Below are 23461 nucleotides of genomic sequence, written 5' to 3' on the forward strand. Positions count from 1 at the left end.
CACATTGGCTATTGTTAAATGTTCATGAGTCCACCATCAGGAGAACACTGAACAGCAATGGTGTGCATGGCAGGGTTGCAAGGAGAAAGCCACTGCTCTCCAAAAAGAACATTGCTGCTCGTCTGCAGTTTGCTAAAGATCACGTGGACAAGCCAGAAGGCTATTGCAAAAAAAAAATGTTTTGTGGACGGATGAGATTAAACTTTTTGGTTTAAATGAGAAGCGTTATGTTTGGAGAAAACACTGCATTCCAGCATAAGAACCTTATCCCATCTGTGAAACATGGTGGTGGTAGTATCATGGTTTGGGCCTCTTTTGCTGCATCCGGGCCAGGGCGGCTTGCCATCATTGATGGAACAATGAATTCTGAATTATACCAGCGAATTCTAAAGGAAAATGTCAGTACATCGGTCCATGAACTGAATCTCAAGAGAAAGTGGGTCATGCAGCAAGACAATGACCCTAAGCACACAAGTCGTTCTACCAAAGAATGCTTATGGAAGAATAAAGTTAATGTTTTGGAATGGCCAAGTCAAAGTCCTGACCTTAATCCAATCGAAATGTTGTGGAAGGACCTGAAGCGAGCAGTTCATGTGAGGAAACCCATCAACATCCCAGAGTTGAAGCTGTTCTGTACAAAGGAATGGGCTAAAATTCCTCCAAGCCGGTGTGCAGGACTGATCAACAGTTACCGGAAATGTTTCGTTGCAGTTATTGCTGCACAAGGGGGTCACACCAGATACTGAAAGCAAAGGTTCACATACTTTTGCCACTCATAGATATGTAACATTGGCTCATTTTCCTTAATAAATAAATGACCAAGTATAATATTTTGTCTCATTTGTTTAACTGGGTTCTCTTTATCTACTTTTAGGACTTATGGGAAAATCTGATGTTTTCGCTCATATTTATGCAGAAATATAAAAAATTCTAAAGGGTTCACAAACTTTCAAGCACCACTGTATACTAGGTAAGCAACTCTACCTAGTGAGTTAATCAGATGTTCCCAACCTTTTTCTGAACACAAACCAGAACACAGACCATGACATTTGAAGGACGAGAGGACACGAGACAGGGTTGCAGGAAATGGTACTTTGTATTTGGTGGAAATGGATCACCATTGGTGACCAGTGGTAGAGACCCATCCATATGATTTCACGACACTCTTTTAAACCGATACACTACGACAAACACAACTGATATACAGCCAAAATGTGTGATAGGCAGAGTGAGCAAGTGTGCATTGTGCATGTTTCCTGAAATGCAATAGTTCTGCATCACTGTCTGTTGTGTTGTAATGAGAAACGTGTTTCACAATATGATACGTATTGTCGTTTTTGCACAACAAGATGATGTACATGAGAAAGAGAGAGAGAGACAGCACGCACCGCTGCAGGCTGAAACATAGCCAGGCACTGTCTGGATTAAGAGCCGAGGCTAGCCTGAAATTACGAGTGTGACCTACATGGAATGCAGTAATAGCAGAAGTCAAATGCTCAATATGCTTTCCAAGTAACATGCACTGCTCATAATACAAATCTGGTGCAAAAGACAAGAATGATTAATGCATTGGGAAAGTGTTGGACTTTGCTGTTTAAAAAAGGAGAAATCTTAACGCCAACATTTCCACATTGTGGCACAAACTACAAACTCTGAACTACAACCCCAATTCCAAAAATGTTGGAACACTGTAAAACATCCATTAAAAACCCAATTTGAAAATCATGGAAACTCTATATTTCACTGAAAATAGTATGAAGACAACATATCAAATGTTGAAACTGAGAAATTTTATTGTTTTTTGTAAAGCATATGCTCATTTTGAATTTGATGTCAGCAACACGTTTCAGAAAAGTTGGGACAGGGGCACAAAAAGACTGAAAAAGTTGTGTAATGCTTAAAAAATAAACTAAAAAACCCCAACTAATTTGGTTAATTGGCAACAGGTCAGTAATATGACTGGGTATAAAAAGAGCATCCCAGAGAGGCGGAGTCTCTCAGAAGTAAAGATGGGGAGGGGTTCACCGCTCTGTGAAAGACTGTGCCGGCAAACAACGCAACAACTTAAGAATAATGTTCCTCAGTGTAAAACTGCAAAGAATTTGGGGATCACGTCATCTATGGTACATATGTAATATCATTAAAAGATTCAGAGAATCTGGAGAAATCTCTGTATGCAAGAGACAAGGCTAAAAACTGACATTGGATGCCTGTGATCTTCAGGCCCTCAGGCGACACTGCATTAAAAGCAGACACGTGTCTGTAGTGGAAATCACTGTATGGGCTCAGCATCACTTCAGAAAACCACTGTTTGTGAAAACAGTTCATTACTGCATCCACAAATGCAAGTTAAAACCAGATATAAAACAATATCCAGAAACACCGCCACCTTCTCTGGACCTGAGCTCTTTTACAATGGACTGAGACGAAGTGGAAAATTGTCCTGAGGTCTGACGAATCAAAAGTAGAAATTATTTTAGAAAATCATGGACACAACGTCCTCCAGGCTAAAGAAGAGAGGGACCATCCGGCTTGTTATCAGTGCATAGTCAAAAGCCAGCATCTGTGATGGTATGAGGGGGCATTAGTGCACATGACATGGGTAGCTTGTACATCTGGGAAGGCATCATTAATGCTGAATGATATATACACGTTTCAGAGCAATATACTGCCATCCAGACAAAATCTTTTTTAGGGAAGGCCTTCCTTCTTTCAGCAAGACAATGCCAAACCGCTTTCTGCACATATTACAACTCCATGACTCTGTAGTAAGAGAGTCCAGGTGCTAAACTGGCCTGCCTGCAGTCCAGACCTGTCTCTCATCTCATCTCATTATCTCTAGCCGCTTTATCCTTCTACAGGATCGCAGGCAAGCTGGAGCCTATCCCAGCTGACTACGGGCGAAAGGCGGGGTACACCTTGGACAAGTCGCCAGGTCATCACAGGGCTGACACATAGACACAGACAACCATTCACACTCACATTCACACCTACGGTCAATTTAGAGTCACCAGTTAACCTAACTGCATGTCTTTGGACTGTGGGGGAAACCGGAGCACCCGGAGGAAACCCACGCGGACACGGGGAGAACATGCAAACTCCGCACAGAAAGGCCCTCGCCGGCCACGGGGCTCGAACCCGGACCTTCTTGCTGTGAGGCGACAGCGCTAACCACTACACCACCGTGCTGCCCCCAGTCCAGACCTGTCTCCCATTTAAAACATCTGGCGCATTATGAAGCACAAAATATGACAAAGGAGACCCCGAACTGTTGAGCAACTAAAATTGTAGATCAGGAAAGAATGGGACAACATTTCACTTTCAAAACTACAGCAATTGGTCTCCTCAGTTCCCAAACGATTACAGTGTTGTTAAAAGTAGAGGTGATGCAACACAGTAGTAAACATGCCCCTGTCCCAACTTTTCTGAAACGTATTGCTGACAAATTCAAAATGAGCCTATTTTTTCAAAAAGCAATAAAATGTTTCAGTTTCAACATTTGATATGTAGTCTTTGTACTATTTTCAATAAAATATAGGGTTTCCTCAGCTGGGATAGGCTCCAGCTTGCCCGAGACCCTACACAGGATAAGCGGCTACAGATAATGGATGGATATAGGGTTTCCATGATTTGCAAATTATCACATTCTGTTTTTATTTACAGTTTACACAGCATCCCAACTTTTTAGGAATTGGAGTTATACATAACAAGGCTAGCTATCTGTAATGCTTTTCAATCCTTCAGTACAGCCCGTCCATGAACAGTTCGTCCTTCTCCAAGAACAGCACGACATTCCTTCAAATCTGACCAAAGTAAGGAATTTTAGAAGACACCTGTTATTATGTTGCCTTCTGAATAGGAAAGAATGTTCCTAAAGAATGCAAGCACTGCCCAAACATACAGCTTCTTTAGGCAGCCACGTATCGTGACAACTCCGCGAATGCGACAGTATCTGTGTAACTGCTTATCAACACACATTACTGATTATAATGAAATCAATGCCAGGTTGTTGCTATACAAAACCCCTGGTTTGTGTGACAGCCAGGCTGTCGTGTTGCTCTCTGACCAGCTGACGTACAGCGAGTCCTTGCAGAACAGTGCCTCTGTCTGGCGTGTGCGTTTTCTGATGGGACTTTAAGCTGGAACGCTGAGTGAAGCATTTCCCACACAGATTGCACTGGTATGGTTTCTCTCCACTGTGCACTACGGCGTGCCGGATCAGATTGCCCTGTTTGGTGAAGCTGCGGCCACACTGGCTGCACGCGTATGGCCTCTCGCCAGTGTGGCTGCGCATGTGCTCCTTCAGCTGGCCAAAACGCATAAAAGTCCGCTCACAGAACGAACATCTGAAGCGGCGCTCTCCACCCATGCTCGTTACCCGCTGAGCCCGGAAACGTCGGAGTCCGCCACGGCCTCTTCCCAAAAACACCTGGTGGGGGATGTTCGAGCCGGCCTGGGAGGCCATGCCGTCTCTGGTTCTGACTCCGACTCCGGCCTCACTGGATCTGGATAAACTCCTGTGCTGCTGGTGTGCGCTTGAGCCATCATGCCTCTGTCTTTGTACCATGTGATCTGCCTCGTGCGCTCTGTCTCTGCACCAGGCTGGCTGTGGATGCTCATGGACACTGACCTGTCCAACACCATACATCTCTATCTGGTCATTCTGTATAGTTTTGGCATCATTTCCGGATTGTTCCATGGCTGCTTCCGCAGGCTGAGAGAAGACCGAAAGGTCACATGAAAGTTGAGTGGGCATGAAGGACTTGTCTGTTCTTTCTGCCTCGTTACTGTTGCTGTTATAAGCAAACTCCAGATGATTAGTTTCTTCTCTGCTTTGTTCAGGCCCCTCCACCAGGATGACTTCTGCTACTTCCTTCTCATCCTCTTCCTCCTTTTCAGTTTTTACCTTAAGTCTTAGACTGCTCGGACGCTCCTCGTTGCTCGTGACCGGAGAGCTGATGTGTGTGAGGTGCGTCCTCTGTCTCTCCATGTCTTCACTAAATCGGTTTTGTTCTTCACTTATCTCCTGAGCTGGGTTGTATGGCTTGTTCCCATGACACCCATAAGGAAACTGCCCTGCAGCTTAAAGAGACAATCATTTATATTACATAAAAGAAATGATGAAGAACCCAATCCAATCCAATCATACGGCTGAACAGTTGACGGGTAGCAGCCTTGCTCAAAAATGCTCTGGGACTTGAACTCAGTTTTTCACACAGTATCTTAGAATCTACTATCGAACTAGCCGCTGAAGTGAATAAAGCCCCTTTGTTTTCCTATTCTCTTACCCTCTCTCCTATTCCATGGATCGTTTTCATTTCCCTCCTCTTTAATGGCTGTGGCCGCAGATCTGTCCTCCAGTATCTGGACAGTCTACAATAAAGAGCAAAAAAAAACATTTCATGAACATGTAACTTCTTGCCTGGGCTACAACAAGATTTAAAATAAATAAATAAGTACCATGAAGTCAAAATGGTGTTATAACTGTCAGAACGAGTCATAACCAGACATGAAGGCTCTCTCATTGATGTTAAGCTAGTGCAGACATTTATAGAAATGAAAATATTCATACTGATTTGGGTTTAAATCATCCCAAAAACAGCAAGTGTGTTTTTCAGATGGACCTGATGGATGTGTGGCGTAGATGCCGCAGGATCCTCCTGTGATGGCGGAACAGGCTGTTCAGCCCTGCATACATTTACATCAGTGTCTCTGGCACACACACTCTGAAAAGGTATCTTCTCAGAGGAGCTGCAGACAAACACTGGATATAAAAAGAAAAAAAAAATATTTCAACTCACTTTACTTTTCATTTAATTCAGGTAAATGAATTAGAAGTTGAATATGCCATTGGTATTTGTGCGGTTTTAAAAGGAAAAATCCACCCTGAACGGCTTACATATCAATATTTATAATCAATACGTGACGTTTAGTTGTGTGCAAGGTTTATTTTATGATTAAAATCTGAATTGACACTTTTTAAGTTTAAACATGTTGAGCTATTTCCAGTTTGGGTCACTGTTTCAAACAACGCCACTGGACTGCCTGCTGAAGGTGGCGCCAGTGGAAATTAATGTGTGAATGTGAATAAATACATGAGTGATGCGGCAGCACTTTAGTCCTTTAGCTTGTTCAGATCTCACAGCTCCACATCTGTACATTCGGCTCAAACAGATAGGTTTCCAAAGCTTGGTTGAGAGTATTGTAGGTACACACAGTCCCTTTTAAAACTACAGATCCCACCAACCAACTTCCGCGTTGACCTACGTCATGCCTGGGCGGGATCACCTACGTCACTTCCTCCATGAGCCCATAAGTGACTCAACCACAGTCCGTCTAAGAACTACAAATCCCATCAACCAACTTCCGCGATGACCTACGTCACGCCTGGGCGGGATCACCAACATCACATCCTCCCTGAAGCCATAAGTTACTGAGTCAACTTCCGTTCTGTCTCTTTGGCTCTGCAACCACGCGGGAACAGACATGAAGAGGCACTCTCTCATCGGACCGTCCGAAACCACGACTTCTTTCTGGCAAGAAACAGAATTTAGCGCGTTTTCTTTCATTTACCATTGGCCACGGTAAACTCCAGAATCGCGCGATTTTAACTCAGACCGAGTTACAACCGGTTTTTCATTTGTTCATTATAAGTACGTACGACTGCCGCCCAAAGCAGTTAATTTAAAGTTAGAAGCGACCGGATTCCTTCGGACTAAAAGCGCTGTGCACATTGTTAGATCAGAGACTTCTTCTCCACGAACTACGAAGCGTTTGGACCAAGAAATCCTCTGCTTTCACGGAAAGCCCCACGTGCTCCTGTGGACTCCAAAAGTCTCGAAACATCTCTACGTAATCTTGCATAGGAGCAAGATACTAAGTAAGACTGGCATTTTGGGCAGAAACTAGTGTTAGGAATTAGCTTTATGAAGTAGTGTGAATTTAAACTCAGGAACTGTTTAATTGTGCACACTGTAGACACTTAGGGTGTTGAATTGATTATTGTTCTATTTGTGTTGATCTCTCAATTGTTGATAGGCTTTTGCATGCTTCTCTATCCTTTCTAACACTTTTAATTTCATTATTACACATATTTTGACCTCAACAAGGTTTCAGTGGATTTGGTAATGGTATAAGCTAGTGAATTAGGAAATCTGAGCTAATCCTTTGTTCTCCTCAAAACATGTGGTGACCCCTCCCCCACTCTCTCACACACACCACATACACACATTCCAATGCACACCCACCCACACATCAATGAAAACCATTTGAATATATTTCAACTGCTATTATCCATTTTTTTCATTGTTATAATAAATTCAATTTATTGTGAAACTGTGTGTTTATTTGTTGTACCGATATTTTCGAAGTCACACAATCTCAAAGAATTCCAAGGTGTATGAGTGCCATTGGGTGTAGCCTGGTAAGTGGTACATTATTGCTGCATTGGTAGTGATTAAATAATTTGGAATATACCATAATTTTGCTGTTTGATAATTTATTATTAAGCACCAAAATTAAAGGTATTATTTAATGAGACTGATTCAATGAGACTGATTCAATGAGATTATTAATGAGACTGATCACTTAATTACAAATTGCACCTACAGTATTAAAAAATTTTTTCTTTTTTGGAGGCAGCCATGGCCTGAAGGTTAGAGAAGCAGCTTTGGGCCCAAAGGGTCATTGGCTTGATTCCCAGGCTCGGCAGGAAAAATATGAGGGGAGTTGAGTGAATGAACAGCATTTTCCCCTCCCTCTGTATCATGGCTGAAGTGCCCTTGAGCAAGGCACCGAACCCCCAACTGCTCCCCAGGCACTGTAGCATAGTTGCCCACCGCTCTGACAGTCTGTGTAAGCAGAGTCAAGTTTATTTTTATAGCGCTTTTAACAGACACTGTCGCAAAGCAGCTTTTTTGGATGTATGGATATCCTCAATGAGCAACCGACAGGTGCAAGGAAAAACTCCCTCAGATGACATGAGGAAGAAACCTTGAGAGGAACCAGACTCAAAAGGGAACCCATCCTCATTTGGGTGATAACAGATAGCATGATTATAAGTCAGGCGGAGAAAGACACCAGTCACTAGCGCTTGTGGACACCTCTAGTGTGTGTTCACTGCTTCAGATGGGTTAAATTTAGAGGAGGAATTTCGCTGTGCTTGAGTACATGTGACAAAAGCTTTTTTTTTTCGCGGTCCAGTTTCCATCAAATCATGCGCTCTGATTGGCTTGTGAGCGGTCCGGAATCCTACGATCCGGACCCCGGTTACGGACCTTTGACGACTCGCTTGTTCATAACAGCAGCAAACATAGTAGCAATTTGTCAACATTTATTTCTGCATTTCTCAATATAATAGCATTAATTTTACAGCATGGATAGTGATAACGACAGTGTTCACAGCAAAAGCGAATGTTACTACCCTGATGAAGACGAAATAAAAGAAAACATTTCAGGAGAAAGCCGAAAACCTGTAACTGTTGCTAACGCCAAGCAAATCCAGCAGTTTATTGAGGAGCAATAAACTTGTTCACTGCGAGTTGGCCTTGTGGTTAGCGTGTCCGCCTCTCGATCGGGAGATCGCGAATTCTACTCATGGTCAGGTCATACCAAAGACCAATCATAAAAATGGTACCTACTGCCGTCTGACAAGGCACGCTGCAATACAGTGGGGAGTCAAACTCTCGCGGTTACCAGAGGACTAGCCCCACACTGTAACCTTAGCTATGTAATAGGTAAGAGGCCGAGGGATACGGAAATGGAGACTGGCACCGCCCTATGCACCACATGACGTGGGAAGGACTTTGATTTTTGATTGAGGAGCAAAGGGAAGAAAATACAGTGCCTTGCAAAAGTATTCATACCCCTTGAACTTTTTCACATTTTTCCACCTTACAACCACGAACTTAAAAGTTTTTTATTGAGATTTTATGTGATAGACCAACACAGAGTAGCACATAATTGTGAAGTGAAACGAAAATGATAAATGGTCTTCAAAATTTTAAACAAAAATCTGAAAAATGTGATGTGCATTAGTATTCAGCCCCCTGTACTCTGATACCTCTAAACACAATCCAGTGCAATTAATTGCCTTCAGAAGCCATCTAATTAGTTAACAGACTCCTACTGTGTGTAATTTACTCTCAGCATAAATACACTTGTTCTGTGAAGGCCTCAGTGGTTTGTTAGAGAACACTGAAGAACAAACAGCATCATGAAGACCAAAGAACTCACCAGACAGGTCAGGGATAAAATTCTGGAGAAGTTTAAAGCAGGGTTAGGTTATAAAAAAATATATCCCAAGCTCTGAACATCTCAAGAAGCACTGTTCAATCCATCATTCAAAAATGGAAAAAGTATGGCACAACTGCAAACCTAGCAAGCCATGGCCGTCCGCCTAAACTGACAGAGCGAGCAAGGAGAGCACTGGTCAGAGAAGCAGCCAAGAGGCCCATGATCACTCTGGAGGAGCTGCAGAAATCCACAGCTCAGGTGGGAGAATCTGTGCACAGGACAACTATAAGTCGTACACTCCACAAATCTGGCCTTTTTGGAAGAGTGGCAAGAAGAAAGCCATTGTTGAAAGACAGGCATAAGAAGTCCCGTTTGCAGTTTGCCAGAAGCCATGTAGGGGACACAGCAAACGTGTGGAAGAAGGTGCTTTGGTCAGATGAGACCAAAGTTGAACTTTTTGGCCTAAATGCAAAGCGCTGTGTGTGGCGGAAAACTAACACTGCTCATCACCCTGCACACACCATCCCCACTGGGAAACATGGTGGTGGCAGCATCATGCTATGGGGATGCTTTTCTTCAGCAGGGACAGGGAAGCTGGTCAGAGTTGATGGGAAGATGGATGGAGCTAAATACAGGGCAATCCTGGAAGAAAACCTGTTGGAGGCTGCAAAAGACGAGACTGGGAAGGAGATTCACCTTCCAGCAAGACAATGACCCTAAACATACAGCCAGAGCTCCAATGGAATGGTTTAGATCAAAGAATATTCATGTGTTAGAATGGCCCAGTCAAAGTCCAGACCTAAATCCCATTGAGCATCTGTGGCAAGACTTGAAAATTGCTGTTCACAGATGCTCTCCATCCAATCTGGCTGAGCTTGAGCTATTTTACAAAGAAGAATGGGCAAAAATTTCAGTGTCTAGATGTGCAAAGCTGGTAGAGACATACCACAAAAGACTTGCAGCTGTAATTGCAGCAAAAGGTGGCTCTACAAAGTATTGACGCAGGGGGGCTGAATACTAATGCACATCACATTTTTCAGATTTTTATTTGTTTAAAATTTTGAAGACCATTTATCATTTTCGTTTCACTTCGCAATTACGTGCTACTCTGTGTTGGTCTATCACATAAAATCTCAATAAAAAACTTTTAAGTTCGTGGTTGTAAGGTGGAAAAATGTGAAAAAGTTCAAGGGGTATGAATACTTTTGTAAGGCACCGTACAAAAAAAAAAAAAACACGACCTTGGGAAGTTCTGTTGAAATATGGTTTCCCTTTCGAGTGCTCTCATTTTCTGTTAGAATTTGGTAAAGAAAAATATTATTTACCAGCTTAAGGTCAGTCTGTATTGTGAAATACCGTGACCGAGGTCTTGAAAATACTGACCGAGGCCCAGAAAATACTGACCGAGACCTTATTTACCAGCTTAAGGTCAGTTCGTATCGTGAAATACCGTGACCGAGGTCTTGAAAATACTGACCGAGGCCTTATTTACCAGCTTAAGGTCAATCCGTATCATGAAATACTGTGACCGAGGTCTCGAAAATACTGACCGAGGCCTAGAAAATACTGACCGAGGCCTTATTTACCAGCTTAAGGTCGGTCCGTATCGTGAAATACCCAGGGATGAGAATGAAAAATATTAAAGTCTGAAAAAAGCCAGGGGTTTGGGGGCCATAGGCACCCAGCGGGGCCCAGGGGGCGGGAGCTAATGATTTTTGGCTTCTTTTTTTTTTAACCCCAAAACCATTAATTTTATCAGCAAAAAGTTGCAATTTATTTGGAAATAAATTCCCCTTCTTGGTGGACTACCAGGTGAAAATGATTAATATGGTGCAAGAGACTTGTTTTTAATCAATTCACATTTGATGATTTCAAAAAAATCAATGCACCTTTTAATATAAACAAGAGCTCTACAGTATTATATTTCTGCATTTTTGCTATTCATGCCTTTGAATACTCTAATCCTTTAAAATGAATTGCAAACCAGAAAAAAAGTTCTATCATATAATTCTCTTAAGCTTTCTTCTGATATTATGGTAGCAGGAGGTCTTGCATATTAAGCAGGCAACATTCAACATCACTTATCACTTCTCAACATGTCCTTTACAATCATTTAAAGGGATAGTTCGGGATTTTTGACATGAATCTGTATGGCATCCCCATCAATAGTGTCGTGCAAACACACTGACTTACCCCTGACAGCATCCTGCGAGTCCAGTTCTTGTCCAGACGAAAGTAGTCCGGCAAGTTTGTTGGGGTCACGAAAGTAAAAGGTTTTTCGTCTCAAAACAGTACGTGTTCAAAAGAGTGATATATTTGCATCACAAAACCGTTGCCAAATAAAAAGTCAGACCTCGAAATCGCTTGGCACTATTTTCTCTCCCTTCTTATCACTGCGCGCTGCCGCCGGGTGACAGCGAAACGCAGACCCACTAAGCTGGTGGGAGACCAAGGCTGCACTCTATCCACGGCTTACACACGTGATGGCACGGAGGATGTGTATAGTGGCAGCATCTGTCCCCCCAGAGAGGATCTTTTCAAAAGCAGGACAGATTATAACAGAGAGGAGAAATAGAATCAGAATTAACTAGTTAATTGCAGCAATTAAAGGAATAGGTAGGAAAAGGAAGGCGCAAAGACACCGTGCAGCGCCTGAAAACGGGTTTTCAGGCGCTGCGCACCCGTTTTCAGGCGCTGCGCGGTGTCTTTGCGCCTGCAGCGGTGCTTTGCCTGTGCTGTGGCTGAAAATAGTTCCAGATATAAATTGGTCTAGTAAATCCCTTCGTGTTAATTTGCATTGATATGTGTACTCAATGTGAATATACAGGTCATGAGAAATAATTATAAAAAATCTTGAGTTATTTAATTCACTTTTGCAACGACAATGCTAGCTGGACACGCCGGATTACAGCGACTACGCTAAGCTAAGCTAACCTGGGCGTTTATAGATCAGGACAATGGCTGGGTCGGCTACAAAATGCTTTGGCTCACTCATCCAACTCTAGGGACTGCAGGGACTGACTCAATTTCATCTGGGGGTGGCGTACTCCTTTAAATCAAAAATAAAATCTCAGGAGCCGTTTGGGAGCCGAAAGAGCCGGCTCCTTATAGTAAGAAGAGCCAAAAGAGCCGGCTCCCGAAAAAGAGCCGAAATTCCCATCACTAGTAAACAATGAATGAAACAGCCGTGGCTGTCACCTGGCGGCAGCGCGCAGTGATAAGAAGGGAGAGAAAATAGTGCCAAGCGATTTCGAGGTCTGACTTTTTATTTGGCAACGATTTTGTGATGCAAATATATCACTCTTTTGAACACATACTGTTTTGAGACGAAAAACGTTTTACTTTCGTGACCCCAACAAACTTGCCGGACTACTTTCGTCTAGACCAAAACTGGACAAGAACTGGACTCACAGGATGCTGTCAGGGGTAAGTCAGTGTGTTTGCACAACACTATTGAAGGGGATGCCATACAGATTCATGTCAAAAATCCCGAACTATCCTTTTAAGCCACCATGGGCAATGCTGAAATCACTGCTGCAAACAGTACATCGCGCGAAACTGTCATTATTTTTGACCCTTATTAGACAGGGAGATTCTTTTGTGTAATCTGAGGTGAAGTGGGTTTTGTATTTTCGTTTTTGGGGCGCGCTCTCTCTCTCTCTGCCATGATGATCCTGTAGGCCGCACTGACTGAACTGAAAACTTCGGTCCTCGAGAAAAAAAAAAAAAAAAAAAAAGAGATAAAAGCCCGCCCACACTGAAAGCTGATTGGGTTACTCAGCAAAATAAGCCAATCAGGATGCTCTTTGTCTAGCATGCGCTATATGAACAGGCACATACGCAGTCTCTCTTGCGCTCCCTCGCACAGTCCGTCGTAGGCGCACATTCTAAGATGCGCGATGCAGACATTAATGTTTCGCGTGCACGCTCTTGCTCGCTTGCTCTAGATTCTGGGAGATATTATCCAATTTGCGGGCATCAGGGAGCCACTATCAATATGCGGGAGACTACTGGAACTTCTGGGAGACTTGGGATGTCTGCGTTATAAGGTGACCACAGATCGTTAACCATACACCCCCCCCTGAAAATTTCTCAACGGATTTACATCGATCTCAGAAATGATCATTTTGGTCTGAAAAAGTCGGAAATCCGCAGATCGGCGGAAAATTCTCATCCCTGAATACAGTGACCGAGGTCTTGGAAATACTGACCGAGACCTTATTTACCAGCTTAAGGTCGGTCCGCATTGTGAAATACCGTGACCGAGGTCTTGGAAATACTGACCGAGAACTTATTTACTAGCTTAAGGTCAGTCCGTATTGTGAAATACCGTGACCGAGGTCTTGGAAATACTGACTGAGGCCGAGAAAATACTGACCGAGACCTTATTTACCAGCTTAAGGTCAGTCCATATTGTGAAATACCGTGACCGAGGTCTTGGAAATACTGACCGAGGCCTTATTTACCAGCTAAGGTCGGACCGTATCGTGAAATACCGTGACCGAGGTCTTGAAAATACTGACCGAGGCCTAATTTACCAGCTTAAGGTCAGTCCGTATCATGAAATACCGTGACCGTGGTCTTGAAAATACCGACCGAGGCCTTATTTACCAGCTTACGGTCGGTCAGTATTGTGAAATACCGTGACCGAGGTCTTGGAAATACTGATCGAGGCCTTATTTACCAGCTCAAGGTCAGTCCGTATTGTGAAATACCGTGACTAAGGTCTTGGAAATACTGACCGAGGCCTTATTTACCTGCTCAAGGTCAGTCCGTATTGTGAAATACCGTGACTGAGGTCTTGGAAATACTGACCGAGGCCTTATTTACCAGCTCAAGGTCAGTCCGTATTGTGAAAAACCATGACTGAGGTCTTGGAAATACTGACCGAGGCCTAGAAAATATTGACCGAGGCCTTACAGTATTTACCAGCTTAAGGTCGGTTCGTATCGTGAAATACCGTGACTGAGGTCTTGAAAATACTGACCGAGGCCTAGAAAATACTGACCGAGGCCTTATTTACCAGCTTACGGTCGGTCAGTATTGTGAAATACCGTGACCGAGGTCTTGGAAATACTGATCGAGGCCTTATTTACCAGCTCAAGGTCAGTCCGTATTGTGAAATACCGTGACTGAGGTCTTGGAAATACTGACCGAGGCCTTATTTACCAGCTCAAGGTCAGTCCATATTGTGAAAAACCGTGACTGAGGTCTTGGAAATACTGACCGAGGCCTAGAAAATATTGACCGAGGCCTTACAGTATTTACCAGCTTAAGGTCGGTCCGTATCGTGAAATACCGTGACCGAGGTCTTGAAAATACTGACCGAGGCCTTATTTACCGGCTTACAGTCGGTCCGTATTGTGAAATACCGTGACTGAGGTCTTGGAAATACTGATCGAGGCCTTATTTACCAGCTCAAAGTCAGTCCGTATCGTGAAATACCGTGACCGAGGTCTTGGAAATATTGACCAAGGCCTTATTTACCAGCTTAAGGTCGGTCCATATTGTGAAATACCATGACCGAGGTCTTGGAAATACTGACCGAGGCCTAGAAAATACTGACCGAGGCCTTATTTACCAGCTTAAGGTCAGTCCGTATCGTGAAATACCGTGACCGAGGTCTTGAAAATACTGACCGAGGCCTTATTTACCAGCTTAAGGTCAGTCCATATCGTGAAATACCGTGACCGAGGTCTTGGAAATACTGACCGAGGCCTTATTTACCAGCTTAAGGTCAGTCCATATTGTGAAATACCGTGACCGAGGTCTTGGAAATACTGACTGAGGCCTTATTTACCAGCGTAAGGTCGGACCGTATCATGAAATACCGTGACCGAGGTTTTGAAAATACTGACCGAGGCCTTATTTACCAGCTTAAGGTCAGTCCATATTGTGAAATACCGTGACCGAGGTCTTGAAAATACTGACCGAGGCCTTATTTACCAGCTTAAGGTCAGTCCGTATCATGAAATACCGTGACCGAGGTCTTGGAAATACTGATCGAGGCCTTATTTACCAGCTCAAGGTCAGTCCGTATTGTGAAATACCGTGACTAAGGTCTTGGAAATACTGACCGAGGCCTTATTTACCTGCTCAAGGTCAGTCCGTATTGTGAAATACCGTGACTGAGGTCTTGGAAATACTGACCGAGGCCTTATTTACCAGCTCAAGGTCAGTCCGTATTGTGAAATACCGTGACTGAGGTCTTGGAAATACTGACCGAGGCCTTATTTACCAGCTCAAGGTCGTCCGTATTGTGAAATACCGTGACTGAGGTCTTGGAAATACTGACCGAGACCTTATTTACTAGCTTAAGGTCAGTCCGTATCGTGAAATACCGTGACCGAGGTCTTGAAAATACTGACCGAGGCCTAGAAAATACTGACAGAGGCCTTATTTACCAGCTTAAGATCAGTCCGTATCGTGAAATACCGTGACAGAGGACTAGAAAATACTGACCGAGACCTTACAGTATTTACCAGCTTAAGGTCGGTCCGTATCGTGAAATACCATGACCGAGGTCTTGAAAATACTGACCAAGGCCTAGAAAATACTGACCGAGGCCTTATTTACCAGCTTAAGGTCAGTCCATATCGTGAAATACCATGACCGAAGTCTTGGAAATATTGACCGAGACCTTATTTACTAGCTTAAGATCAGTCCGTATCATGAAATACCGTGACCGAGGCCTAGAAAATACTGACCGAGACCTTACAGTATTTACCAGCTTAAGGTCGGTCCGTATCGTTTAATACCATGACCGAGGTCTTGAAAATACTGACTGAAGCCTAGAAAATACTGACCGAGGCCTTATTTACCAGCTTAAGATCAGTCCGTATCGTGAAATACCGTGACTGAGGCCTAGAAAATACTGACCGAGACCTTACAGTATTTACCAGCTTAAGGTCGGTCCGTATCGTGAAATACCATGACCGAGGTCTTGAAAATACTGACCGAGGCCTAGAAAATACTGACCGAGGCCTTACAGTATTTACCAACTTAAGGTCGGTCCGTATAGTGAAATACCGTGACCGAGGTCTTGAAAATACTGACCAAGGCCTAGAAAATACTGACCAAGGCCTTATTTACCAGCTTAAGGTCAGTCCATATCGTGAAATACCGTGACCGAAGTCTTGGAAATACTGACCGAGGCCTTATTTACCAGCTTAAGGTCAGTCCGTATTGTGAAATACCGTGACCAAGGTCTTGAAAATACTGACCGAGGCCTTATTTACCAGCTTAAGGTCAGTCCGTATTGTGAAATACCGTGACCGAGGTCTTGAAAATACTGACCGAGGCCTAGAAAATACTGACCGAGGCCTTATTTACCAGCTTAAGGTCAGTCCGTATCGTGAAATACCGTGACCGACGTCTTGAAAATACTGACCGAGACCTTACAGTATTTACCAGCTTAAGGTCGGTCCGTATCGTGAAATACCGTGACCGAGGTCTTGGAAATACTGACCGAGGCCTAGAAAATACTGACCGAGGCCTTATTTACCAGCTTAAGGTCAGTCTATATTGTGAAATACCGTGACCGAGGTCTTAAATACTGACCGAGGCCTTATTTACCAGCTTAAGGTCAGTCCGTATCGTGAAATACCGTGAACGAGGTCTTGGAAATACTGACCGAGGCCTTATTTACCAGCTTAAGGTCAGTCCGTATCATGAAATACCGTGACCGAGGTCTTGAAAATACTGACCGAGGCCTAGAAAATACTGACCGAGGCCTTATTTACCAGCTTAAGGTCAGTCCGTATCGTGAAATACCGTGAACGAGGTCTTGGAAATACTGACCGAGGCCTTATTTACTAGCTTAAGGTCAGTCCGTATCGTGAAATACCGTGACCTACGTCTTGAAAATACTGACCGAGACCTTACAGTATTTACCAGCTTAAGGTCGGTCCGTATCGTGAAATACCGTGACCGAGGTCTTGGAAATACTGACCGAGGCCTAGAAAATACTGACCGAGGCCTTATTTACCAGCTTAAGGTCAGTCTATATTGTGAAATACCGTGACCGAGGTCTTAAATACTGACCGAGGCCTTATTTACCAGCTTAAGGTCAGTCCGTATCGTGAAATACCGTGAACGAGGTCTTGGAAATACTGACCGAGGCCTTATTTACCAGCTTAAGGTCAGTCCGTATCATGAAATACCGTGACCGAGGTCTTGGAAATACTGACCGAGGCCTAGAAAATATTGACCGAGACCTTACAGTATTTACCAGCTTAAGGTCGGTCCGTATCGTGAAATACCGTGACCGAGGTCTTGGAAATACTGACCGAGGCCTAGAAAATACTGACCGAGGCCTTATTTACCAGCTTAAGGTCAGTCCGTATCGTGAAATACCGTGACCGAGGTCTTGGAAATACTGACCGAGGCCTTATTTACCAGCTTAAGGTCAGTCCGTATCGTGAAATACCGTGAACGAGGTCTTGGAAATACTGACCGAGGCCTTATTTACCAGCTTAAGGTCAGTCCGTATCATGAAATACCGTGACCGAGGTCTTGGAAATACTGACCGAGGCCTAGAAAATATTGACCGAGGCCTTACAGTATTTACCAGCTTAAGGTCGGTCCGTATCGTGAAATACCGTGACCGAGGTCTTGAAAATACTGACCGAGGCCTTATTTACCGGCTTACAGTCGGTCCGTATTGTGAAATACCGTGACTGAGGTCTTGGAAATACTGATCGAGGCCTTATTTACCAGCTCAAAGTCAGTCCGTATCGTGAAATACCGTGACCGAGGTCTTGGAAATATTGACCAAGGCCTTATTTACCAGCTTAAGGTCGGTCCATATTGTGAAATACCATGACCGAGGTCTTGGAAATACTGACCGAGGCCTAGAAAATACTGACCGAGGCCTTATTTACTAGCTTAAGGTCAGTCCGTATCGTGAAATACCGTGACCGAGGTCTTGAAAATACTGACCGAGGCCTTATTTACCAGCTTAAGGTCAGTCCATATCGTGAAATACCGTGACCGAGGTCTTGGAAATACTGACCAAGGCCTTATTTACCAGCTTAAGGTCAGTCCATATTGTGAAATACCGTGACCGAGGTCTTGGAAATACTGACTGAGGCCTTATTTACCAGCGTAAGGTCGGACCGTATCATGAAATACCGTGACCGAGGTTTTGAAAATACTGACCGAGGCCTTATTTACCAGCTTAAGGTCAGTCCATATTGTGAAATACCGTGACCGAGGTCTTGAAAATACTGACCGAGGCCTTATTTACCAGCTTAAGGTCAGTCCGTATCATGAAATACCGTGACCGAGGTCTTGGAAATACTGATCGAGGCCTTATTTACCAGCTCAAGGTCAGTCCGTATTGTGAAATACCGTGACTAAGGTCTTGGAAATACTGACCGAGGCCTTATTTACCTGCTCAAGGTCAGTCCGTATTGTGAAATACCGTGACTGAGGTCTTGGAAATACTGACCGAGGCCTTATTTACCAGCTCAAGGTCAGTCCGTATTGTGAAATACCGTGACTGAGGTCTTGGAAATACTAACCGAGGCCTTATTTACCAGCTCAAGGTCAGTCCGTATTGTGAAATACCGTGACTGAGGTCTTGGAAATACTGACCGAGGCCTTATTTACCAGCTCAAGGTCGTCCGTATTGTGAAATACCGTGACTGAGGTCTTGGAAATACTGACCGAGACCTTATTTACTAGCTTAAGGTCAGTCCGTATCGTGAAATACCGTGACTGAGGCCTAGAAAATACTGACCGAGACCTTACAGTATTTACCAGCTTAAGGTCGGTCCGTATCGTGAAATACCATGACCGAGGTCTTGAAAATACTGACCGAGGCCTAGAAAATACTGACCGAGGCCTTACAGTATTTACCAACTTAAGGTCGGTCCGTATAGTGAAATACCGTGACCGAGGTCTTGAAAATACTGACCAAGGCCTAGAAAATACTGACCAAGGCCTTATTTACCAGCTTAAGGTCAGTCCATATCGTGAAATACCGTGACCGAAGTCTTGGAAATACTGACCGAGGCCTTATTTACCAGCTTAAGGTCAGTCCGTATTGTGAAATACCGTGACCAAGGTCTTGAAAATACTGACCGAGGCCTTATTTACCAGCTTAAGGTCAGTCCGTATTGTGAAATACCGTGACCGAGGTCTTGAAAATACTGACCGAGGCCTAGAAAATACTGACCGAGGCCTTATTTACCAGCTTAAGGTCAGTCCGTATCGTGAAATACCGTGACCGACGTCTTGAAAATACTGACCGAGACCTTACAGTATTTACCAGCTTAAGGTCGGTCCGTATCGTGAAATACCGTGACCGAGGTCTTGGAAATACTGACCGAGGCCTAGAAAATACTGACCGAGGCCTTATTTACCAGCTTAAGGTCAGTCTATATTGTGAAATACCGTGACCGAGGTCTTAAATACTGACCGAGGCCTTATTTACCAGCTTAAGGTCAGTCCGTATCGTGAAATACCGTGACTGAGGCCTAGAAAATACTGACCGAGACCTTACAGTATTTACCAGCTTAAGGTCGGTCCGTATCGTGAAATACCATGACCGAGGTCTTGAAAATACTGACCGAGGCCTAGAAAATACTGACCGAGGCCTTACAGTATTTACCAACTTAAGGTCGGTCCGTATAGTGAAATACCGTGACCGAGGTCTTGAAAATACTGACCAAGGCCTAGAAAATACTGACCAAGGCCTTATTTACCAGCTTAAGGTCAGTCCATATCGTGAAATACCGTGACCGAAGTCTTGGAAATACTGACCGAGGCCTTATTTACCAGCTTAAGGTCAGTCCGTATTGTGAAATACCGTGACCAAGGTCTTGAAAATACTGACCGAGGCCTTATTTACCAGCTTAAGGTCAGTCCGTATTGTGAAATACCGTGACCGAGGTCTTGAAAATACTGACCGAGGCCTAGAAAATACTGACCGAGGCCTTATTTACCAGCTTAAGGTCAGTCCGTATCGTGAAATACCGTGACCGACGTCTTGAAAATACTGACCGAGACCTTACAGTATTTACCAGCTTAAGGTCGGTCCGTATCGTGAAATACCGTGACCGAGGTCTTGGAAATACTGACCGAGGCCTAGAAAATACTGACCGAGGCCTTATTTACCAGCTTAAGGTCAGTCTATATTGTGAAATACCGTGACCGAGGTCTTAAATACTGACCGAGGCCTTATTTACCAGCTTAAGGTCAGTCCGTATCGTGAAATACCGTGAACGAGGTCTTGGAAATACTGACCGAGGCCTTATTTACCAGCTTAAGGTCAGTCCGTATCATGAAATACCGTGACCGAGGTCTTGAAAATACTGACCGAGGCCTAGAAAATACTGACCGAGGCCTTATTTACCAGCTTAAGGTCAGTCCGTATCGTGAAATACCGTGAACGAGGTCTTGGAAATACTGACCGAGGCCTTATTTACTAGCTTAAGGTCAGTCCGTATCGTGAAATACCGTGACCGACGTCTTGAAAATACTGACCGAGACCTTACAGTATTTACCAGCTTAAGGTTGGTCCGTATCGTGAAATACCGTGACCGAGGTCTTGGAAATACTGACCGAGGCCTAGAAAATACTGACCGAGGCCTTATTTACCAGCTTAAGGTCAGTCTATATTGTGAAATACCGTGACCGAGGTCTTAAATACTGACCGAGGCCTTATTTACCAGCTTAAGGTCAGTCCGTATCGTGAAATACCGTGAACGAGGTCTTGGAAATACTGACCGAGGCCTAGAAAATATTGATCGAGACCTTACAGTATTTACCAGCTTAAGGTCGGTCCGTATCGTGAAATACCGTGACCGAGGTCTTGGAAATACTGACCGAGGCCTAGAAAATACTGACCGAGGCCTTATTTACCAGCTTAAGGTCAGTCCGTATCGTGAAATACCGTGACCGAGGTCTTGGAAATACTGACCGAGGCCTTATTTACCAGCTTAAGGTCAGTCCGTATCGTGAAATACCGTGAACGAGGTCTTGGAAATACTGACCGAGGCCTTATTTACCAGCTTAAGGTCAGTCCGTATCATGAAATACCGTGACCGAGGTCTTGGAAATACTGACCGAGGCCTAGAAAATATTGACCGAGACCTTACAGTATTTACCAGCTTAAGGTCGGTCCGTATTGTTTAATACCGTGACCGAGGTCTTGGAAATACCAAGTACCAGTTATTACCAGTATTTTCAAGACCTCGGTCACGGTATTTCACGATACAGACCGACCTTAAGTTGGTAAATACTGTAACGTCTCGGTCAATATTTTCTAGGCCTCTGTCAGTATTTCCAAGACCTCGGTCACGGTATTTCACGATACGGACCGACCTTAAGCTGGTAAATAATATATATTTATTCTTCTATTGTAATTAGGGTAGTAATATCCTCCTGTGACATCTGAGTGAGACACAACCACTAACTTCTCATGGATTGGAAAAAAAAAATACAACACCAACCAACAAATAAGCACAAGAATCATTAAAAAATATTTCAGTAGATATATAAACGTATTTAATGTGTTTCAGGGTGAAGTTTCCGTTTAAGTCTTTAAACACACACAACACAGAATTAATAATACAGACAGGAACATGACGTGAATGCTGATAAACTTATTTGTAAACGAGAGAAATGGTTTAGTACCTTTCCTCCTTCCTCTTCCTCGTACCTTCCTCAATTCATTCTCCATCACCTGGCATTTCCTTTTCAGGCTGTCGATGTCCCTCTGACTGCGGGAGAGCTCGAGGCGGATCACCGCACAGCTGTCGGCCACACGCCGGTTAATTTCCTCCGTGGCTGCTTTGGCCAGAACCTCCATGACGGACAACAGCTGCTCTTGGAACGTGAACTGAGCCATTTCGTGCTTTTCTAACGTGACACTAAGCCTCTGTACGCAGTTATGTCCACTTTACACTTTATGTCCACTTTATAAAACACTCTTGCTGCGAAATAAATACAAACTGTAACATGTCACTATAGAAGACTGTGAATGCTCGCTTCAAACATACGCATATTTTGTACTTCCGGTTGCGTCCTTACGTCACTTCCGTAAACATTTACCTAAGACCGCAGAGAACGGATGCTGTTTCGAAATCGCAAACTGGAGTGTCATAGACACATTTAAGACTGTAAATGACAATAAGATCACTCAGGGAAGATTCAAAATAAAGAAAAAACATTCATCTTTGCACTCATTTACTCAGCTAATTAGTTTATCACTGTGCATGTAGATACATATGACTGATTAAATGAGTGCAAAGATGAAGGTCCTGGGTTCGAGCCCAGCAGCCAGCGAGGGCCTTTCTGTGTGGACCCCTTGGTGCTCCCCTTGGGTTTCCTCCGGGTACTCTGGTTTCCCAGACAGTCCAAAGACATGCAGATTAGGCTAATTGGTGGTTCTAAATTGTCAACCCTGTGATAACCTGGCGACTTGTCCAGGGTGTACCCCGCCTCTCATCCATAGTCAGCTGGGATAGGCTCCAGCTTGCATGCGACCCTGTAGAACAGGATAAGGCGGCTAGAGATAATGGATGGATGTTTGTGTTGGAGTGGTTAGCACTGTCGCCTCACAGCAAGAAGGTCCTGGGTTCGAGCCCAGCGGCCGGCGAGGGCCTTTCTGTGTGGAGTTTGCATCTTCTCCCTGTGTCTGCATGGGCTTCCTCCAGGTGCTCCGGTTTCCCCCACAATCCAAAGACATGCAGGTTAGGCTAATTGGTGACTCTAAATTGACCGTAGGTGTGAATGTGAGTGTGAATGGTTGTTTGTGCCTGTGTGTTAGCCCTGCGATAACCTGGTGACTTGTCCAGGGTGTACCCCGCTTCTCGACCATAGTCAGCTGGGATAGGCTCCAGCTTGCCTGCGACCCTGTAGAACAGGATAAGTGGCTACAGGTAACGGATGGATGTTTGTGTTGGGGCGGCATGGTGGTGTAGTGGTTAGCACTGTCACCTCACAGCAAGAAGGTTCTGGGTTTGAGCCCAGTGGCCGACGAGGGCCTTTCTGTGTCGAGTTGGCATGCTCTCCACATGTCTGTGTGGGTTTCCTCCGGGTGCTCTGGTTTACCTCACAGTCCAAAGACATGCAGGTTAGGTTAACTGGTGACTCTAAATTGACCGTAGGTGTGAATGTGAGTGTGAATGGTTGTTTGTGTCTATGTGTCAGCCCTGTGATAACCTGGCGACTTGTCCAGGTTGTACCCTGCCTCTTGCCCATAGTCAGCTGGGATAGG

At 44.2% G+C, this 23461-nt stretch overlaps 1 protein-coding gene across 2 annotated transcripts; it reads right to left on the reverse strand.

Annotated features, from left to right (window-relative positions):
- Nucleotides 1-1077: 1077 nt before the first annotated feature.
- On the reverse strand, nt 1078-22253 carry LOC132871773 (histone-lysine N-methyltransferase PRDM9-like). 2 transcript variants are annotated; one of them, XM_060906266.1, is made up of 4 exons: nt 21877-22253; nt 5625-5764; nt 5289-5373; nt 1078-5076 (listed from the first exon to the last, which is right to left on the reverse strand). In XM_060906266.1, the coding sequence occupies exons 1-4, from the start codon at nt 22088-22090 to the stop codon at nt 4013-4015; spliced, it is 1503 nt and encodes a 500-aa protein (XP_060762249.1). In that variant the 5' UTR covers nt 22091-22253; the 3' UTR covers nt 1078-4012. The 2 variants fall into 2 exon arrangements, with proteins under 2 accessions (XP_060762249.1, XP_060762248.1); XM_060906265.1 differs by having other exon boundaries at nt 1078-5082.
- Between the last annotated feature and the right edge of the window lie 1208 nt (nt 22254-23461).

This window comes from Neoarius graeffei, chromosome 23, assembly GCF_027579695.1.
Source record: "Neoarius graeffei isolate fNeoGra1 chromosome 23, fNeoGra1.pri, whole genome shotgun sequence".
NCBI classification, from domain to species: domain Eukaryota; kingdom Metazoa; phylum Chordata; class Actinopteri; order Siluriformes; family Ariidae; genus Neoarius; species Neoarius graeffei.